The 6,922-nt window shown below is 35.8% G+C and overlaps 1 protein-coding gene across 4 annotated transcripts; it reads left to right on the top strand.

The window, feature by feature from the left end:
• The first annotated feature begins 1,269 nt into the window (after nucleotides 1–1,269).
• On the top strand, nucleotides 1,270–6,680 carry 6tox (antimicrobial protein 6Tox). 4 transcript variants are annotated; one of them, XM_013306320.1, is made up of 14 exons: nucleotides 1,270–1,407; nucleotides 1,740–1,883; nucleotides 2,143–2,280; nucleotides 2,760–2,891; nucleotides 2,968–3,108; nucleotides 3,215–3,355; nucleotides 3,538–3,678; nucleotides 3,844–3,984; nucleotides 4,146–4,286; nucleotides 4,372–4,512; nucleotides 4,679–4,819; nucleotides 5,208–5,348; nucleotides 5,739–5,879; nucleotides 6,475–6,680. In XM_013306320.1, exons 1-14 carry the CDS (start codon nucleotides 1,326–1,328, stop codon nucleotides 6,591–6,593), a joined length of 1,884 nt encoding a protein of 627 aa, XP_013161774.1. In that variant the 5' UTR covers nucleotides 1,270–1,325; the 3' UTR covers nucleotides 6,594–6,680. The 4 variants fall into 4 exon arrangements, with proteins under 4 accessions (XP_013161774.1, XP_013161775.1, XP_013161776.1 ...); XM_013306321.1 differs by lacking the exon at nucleotides 2,760–2,891; XM_013306322.1 differs by lacking the exon at nucleotides 3,215–3,355.
• Nucleotides 6,681–6,922: the final 242 nt, after the last annotated feature.

Below are 6,922 nucleotides of genomic sequence, written 5' to 3'. Positions count from 1 at the left end.
GAGAGAACTTGCGCGAAATCTGACGCAACCCTTCCCCTTCTCACCTTTCACTTTTCTCCGTACACCGGGGACCCAACCTATATTTTCATTAATCACCATCAACGGAGGAGGAGACGCACAGAAAGAAATTTTCACACCCTATACGTTTCCTTCTCCGTCATATCCACTTCCCTTCTCATCCTTCCCTTATAAGATAAGGGTGGGAAAGGAAAATAATTAAAATTAGGCCTCCGGCACGCACACTAATCAGAAGAACCGCGAAATTACTTTCACTTGACGCCCGTCTCCTGTGTGATCGTGGAATATCACCGGGCGTGCCGGCCAATTCATGCAACAGATGTTGTTAAGCTTGGTTCATACACAAACATGCTTAATTATTGTCGGGAGGCGACTGGCGTTAGACTTACATTCGCACATATTGTTGTCCCTTTATTTTTAAATTAAAAGAAAGGGATGGCAATATGTATGATTTAAAACACTTGTAGTGTGTAAACAGTGCAGTGTAGTTTTACGGTCACCCTAAATGGGCTTTACTTTGCTGTACGATACTCGATTTTAACTGGGAAGTGAATTTAATTCTTTGACATAACTTTTATGATACAAAGGATAAAATGATTCACCGTGTTTGCAAGTCGAGAATATTCTCTTCAAATATATTACGCCACAGGCAATAAACGCATTTATTTTGAAACGAGTTTGCAATAGAATACGTTGTACGGAAATAGAAAACTTTGATTGGTAATGCGGCGTTCCATTAGGTCTAATAGAATATTTAAAGCAGATGCGCAGCATCTATCAGTCTATGTTTCATAGCCTATATTTATAAAATTACCTCTGATTGCTACACTCAGAGTGTTTAAGTGATCCCCATAAATGTACATATTTGCTAAAAGAGGAATAATAATAGTTTCATCAACATCTTAATTATAAAACAAAAACCCTAGTAAATGCATACTATAACAGTAACGGAGAGAATATGAATCGAATGACACGTCATTTGTCAAAATCGATTCATTTAGCCTGCTCAAGGTCACAAATCACAATGGAATCAGTACACACACAAACCTACATACATAAAAACATACATATGCGAGAAAAACATTACGATTCTGTGTCAGTCGGATAAAAACAGCACTTTCCTGCCTTCCTTTTGAGATAAAAAAGTAAACAACAAAAATATCAGTTGTTGTTCATTGCAATATCGAATGATTCATGTTATTTTTTGCAACAAGGAGGGGTTAATTCCGACTGCGCTTAAATAGGCCGCCCGTTCTGTGTCCTGTTTAGTCAACAGTGATGTTTCAAGACTTTATATTAACAAAAAAATGATTTCTTTTATCGAAATTACTGTTCTTGCGTTACTTTGTACTGTTAGCGCATCTGTGCTGGTCAATGTATACAATGATGGTAAGTTTATAAATATATTGTCCCGAAAAATGAATAAGAAGACAAAGGAAGATCGGCAATCGATGTTTCCGTTTAATTATACGCAGTTTATGAATACAATAAAATATGTTTACCTTTTTTCAACCTCTGTTGTTTACGAACATTATAAACATTTTGTGCGCACAATCTCGATTATCATTGCATGATTTTACAGACAAACAGTCAGTCAAAAATTTTAATAATTGTTATTTTGGTATAAATTATTTTCGCGAATTACTTTTCACGATATTACAACGAATCTCTAATTTTACTAATAGTATCGATTAGTGTTAAAAAACTAACTTTTTATCCAGGTGCGGTAAAGAACAAAGTCAATGACGAGAAGGCGGAAAGTTGCGATTCGAACACATGCAGTAATATTTGCCATGCACTGGGATTCGATACTGGCACTTGTCATGGCGATGTTTGTGAATGCACTCAGAGACTCACCAAAACCGGTACTTAAAAATATTGTAAACATGAACCTAAATCATTGTAAGTCGCTACGATAAAAAAGGCGACTAAACAACCATCGACAAGCTTACCGTAGGTCTCTGAAATCAACATCTCTGTATAAAACATATCGTTGTTCCTGTCATTGTCTTTAATCAGAGACATCAATATGTTTGAAACGGGGACTTTCGTCTCGGAAACCTACAGTTAGTCATGGTAAGATTATTTTTAACCGTAGATAAAATTCTAAAAGTTTTTTTTCAGATGTTGAATCATGGATAAAAAATAAATTGAAGAGTTGCAGCCCCCTCGGATGTGACCAATCCTGCCGTCGCATAGGATTTCCTGGTGGCGCCTGCGTCAATGGAAATTGCAAATGTGACATTTTAAAGAATAATACCGGTATGATGTAACATTATTAATCTTACTTTTATTATAAATACGAAAGTTTGGATGTATGGGTGGACGAAAAAATTATATTTAGAATGTATCTACAGAACAGTTCAACGGATATCTACATATAAAATTTTGCATAGATGAACAACATAGTCTGGAAGAATATATAGGTTACATACAAAGTTTTTTATAACGCCCAGCAGACGGAGTCGTTAGGCTTAACCTATTGATATTCAAAGAATGTACGCATTTCATGACATCAATAAAGTAACAATCTTTAGATAGGGAGTTCAAATCTAGTAATTCTAATTGTTGTAAAAAGGCTTTGAAGATTTATGACACTGCACGTCATTTAGGTCGAGTTGAGGCAGCCTCTAAAATATTTATATAATAATATTCATTATTTGCGTGTTAGAAATAACGCCAAGTAAAGCCTTAATGATGGTTAAGTACTTAACACGAATATGATTTTTCTAATACCGAAGTCTCAGATAAATCAAAGCAACTCAGTGGCTGTAATCCCCGAGACTGTGACTGGTGGTGTAGACGAAGTGGTTGCTCTGGTGGCCACTGCGCACAAGGAAGATGTGAATGTGATAGACAGGACAATAACAACGGTATTAAATATTCTTTATTAAAATATTTAAACTAGTTTCAAGTAAGTGATAACACTTATAATTATGTTATTTTCAGATAATGAAGTCTTAAACGAATCTAAGCAACTCAGTGGCTGCAGCCCACGAGACTGCGACTGGTGGTGCAGACGGCAAGGATACCATGGTGGCGACTGTGAACAAGGAAATTGCAGATGCTACAGACAGAACTTTTTAAAAGGTACTCAATATTAATGCTACCTAAAATGAATATTTTTAACTGGTGTACTGAGACACTTATCAAAAAAATGGAATAGGTACGCCATTTAAAACTACAATATTTTTAGATAACGAAATCTTAGACGAATTTAAGCAACTAAGCGGCTGCAATCCACGAGACTGTGACTGGTGGTGTAGAATTAGAGGATACCATGGCGGAGACTGTGAACAAGGAAGTTGCAAATGTTACAGCCGGCACTATGTCAACGGTAAACAACATTAATGCTTCCTAAATGGAATAAGTTTTATCTGTTGTATTAAGACACTTATACGTCACGAAAGGAGTCCGTCAGTGTATATTCACATAAGCGTATCTTCACCAACAATAAAAAAAAATAGTTAGAACAGATACGACATTTAGTTAATTTAAGATAGTTAATTTAATTTTCAGACAGCGAAGTCTTAGACGAATCTAAGCAGCTCAATGATTGCAATCACCAAGAATGTGACAGATGGTGCAGACGGCAAAGATTCGATGGTGGCGACTGCATACAGGGAAGATGCCAATGCTACAGACGGAATTATTCCAAAGGTATACAATGTTAATGCTACCCAAAATGAAATGTTTTTAACTGCTGTATTTGGGCACTTATTAGTCACCAGGGGAATCCGTTGGTGTATATTATTATATGAGAAACCTTCACCAAAAATTAAAAAAAATTGGTAGAAGAGATACGACATTTAGTGATATTTTTAGACAACGAAATCTTAGACGAATCTAAGCAACTCAGCGGCTGCAATCCTCGAGACTGTGACTGGTGGTGCAGACGGAGAGGATACCATGGTGGCGACTGCGATCAAGGAAGTTGCAAATGCTACAGACAGAACTATGACAACGGTAAACAACAGTAATGCTTCCCAAAAAGTATATTTTTTAACTGCTGTATTTAGAGAATTATTTGTCACGAAAGGAGTCCACCAGTGTATTTTCATATAAGCGTATCTTCACCAACAATAAAAAATAGATGGAACAGATACGACATTGATTGATATTTTCAGAAAACGAAGTCTTAGACGAATCTAAGCAGCTCAATGACTGCGATCACCAAGAATGTGACAGATGGTGCAGACGGCAAAGATTCGATGGTGGCGATTGCATACAGGGAAGATGTCAATGCTACAGACGGAACTATTCCAAAGGTACATATATTCATGTATGAGAAATCTTCACAACAAATTATAAAAATTGTTAGAACAGATACGACACTTAGAACTATATTTTCAGATAACGAAGTCTCAGAAGAATCTAAACAACTCAGCGACTGCAATAACCAACAATGTGACAGATGGTGCAGACGTAGAGGGTTCCATGGCGGCGACTGCATACAAGGAAGCTGCCAATGCTACAGACGAAACTATTCCAAAGGTATAAAATATTAATGCTAGCCAAAATAAATTGTTTTTATCTGTTGTACTTTGATACTTATTGGTCACAAAGGGAGTCTGTCATTGTATATTTATTTATTAGAAATATTCACCAAAAATTATAAAAATTGTTAGAACAGATATGACACGTAGAACTATATTTTCAGATAACGATGTCTCAGAGGAATTTAAGCAACTCAGCGACTGCAATAACCAAGAATGTGACAGATGGTGCAGACGGAGAGGGTTCCATGGCGGCGACTGTGTACAGGGAAGATGCCAATGCTACGGACGGAACTATGTCAACGGTATACAATGTTAATACTACACAAGATAATCTTACTAACATTATAAATGCGAAAGTTTTGACGGATAAATGTTTATTATCACGTAACTCTAGAACAGCTAAACGGATGGGAGTGCAATTTGAAATAGGTTTATTACAGACTAGAGTAACGCTTCGCTTAAGTTTCTTTTTAAATTCCTCACGGACATAGTCGCGAGCCGCAGTAGTATTTTATAACGGTTTCACTCCGTTCAAAGTCTTCATTATTATAAAGTAAGTTTCGAGTAAATACTAAGCCAGTCAATAACCACTAATGTAGATTAAATCTTCACAAAAATATTAAACTAATGCCAAGTAGGTATTGCGTTAATGTTGATTCTAAGTACTCATAACAGATGTGATATATTCAGATAACGAAGTCTCAGACGAATTTAAGCAACTCGGTGGCTGCAATCCACAAGAATGTGACTGGTGGTGCAGACGTCAAGGATTCCATGGCGGTGACTGCGGACAGGGAAGATGTAAATGCTACAGACGGAACTATATCAACGGTATGCAACATTAGTGCTACCCAAAAAGATTGTTTTGTAACTGTTGCACTCAGTCGATTTAAAGCGACCACTGCAGCAATTTTTTTCATTATGGCTCTCCCTTTGTGGATTGAACAAGATTCAAGTAAATACTCCGACATTTATTGATCACTGAACGAAATTTGTGTTACTAAGAACTAAATCGTTTAGTGTAAAATATTTAAACTTTATATTTATAAATATCATTATATAGATCTAGAACCAAGCAGGTAATGCCTCAGGATGTCGTCCCATTTCTTAGTAGGCTATTGAGGTCCTCTACCACCAAATAGCCTTTTGATCCGTCCAATAAGAATCAAACTGTAAACCCTTGATGGTATTGAATACTTATCTCAGGTATCATGTTTTCAGTCAACGATATCTCAGACAAATCTAAGCAACTCAGCGGCTGCAATCCACGAGACTGTGACTGGTGGTGCAGACAGCAAGGATTCCATGGCGGCGACTGTACACAAGGAAGATGCAAATGCTATAGACAGAAGAACATCGATGGTATGCAATAGTACTGCTAATCAAAAAAAAATATTTTATAGCCGCTTAGTTCAGTTAATTTCATTATGGGAGAGCCTCTTTGTGGATTGGAGTAGTTTCGAGTTAACACTCAATCGAATATTGGACACTAAGGGACTGCTTTTACTCGTAAGTTAATAGGTTGTCAGTTTACTTTTAGGAGAGAAAAATAAGGATAAGCACAGTGCATGCTTATCATTGTGTGCACGTTTTATCTGATCTCTATTTGCTCACTGAATGCTTTTTTATCGGTTAACTGATAACAAAGCATATGTCATTGCATACGCAAACCCATTTTTACAACAACTGTAATTATTGTGGGTTTACCTTGTCGAAACATTTGTATAAAAAGATTTTTCAAGAGATATAACAGAGATGTCAATATGCGTGTCATTTTAGGTCCTATGGTGCATATATCAGGAGTAATATTGCAAAATAAAAAATAAAATTAAAGGTCAGTTAACATTGTGCAGTTAAAACTGCACAATGTTAACTGACCTTTAAGTTAAAACTAAAGGTGTGACCGGGCTTAAGTATAAATTGTGCTTGGTAATATTGGTTTAACTCTTGTTCACAGTCAACTCTAAAACCTCTAAGAAGGTAGGAGAATGTGATTCTGGTACGTGCAACATGATGTGCATTCAAATGAACAACCAAGGCGGCATGTGTTTGGGTGACGACTGCAAATGTTATTAATTATATTATAAGAAGAGATCCATTATGGTTATTTGAAGAAAGTTAATCTTAAAATTATATCAAAATAAATAATTTGTATATTCAAAATGTTTCCTTCTTTTCCTGTTTATGAAGCTAATTTAATACTCAAAGCAATTTTTCATTGAAACACTTGAAACAAAACAAACATATGTATATAGCGCGGACGGAATTTTGCAACAATATTTAACACAATATTTGTAGAGCTACGTAAATACAGAAATCTTACTAATATTATAAATTTGAATGTTTAGATGGATGGATAGATGTTTATTTGTGCAATATAAAATAATCACAATTAATTAAACTGA

Source organism: Papilio xuthus, unplaced genomic scaffold (genome assembly GCF_000836235.2).
Source record: "Papilio xuthus unplaced genomic scaffold, Pxut_1.1 DF828258.1, whole genome shotgun sequence".
Classification (NCBI taxonomy): Eukaryota; Metazoa; Arthropoda; class Insecta; order Lepidoptera; family Papilionidae; genus Papilio; species Papilio xuthus.
Note: the sequence above shows the minus strand (reverse complement) of the source record. Positions and strands in the feature narration are given on the sequence as shown.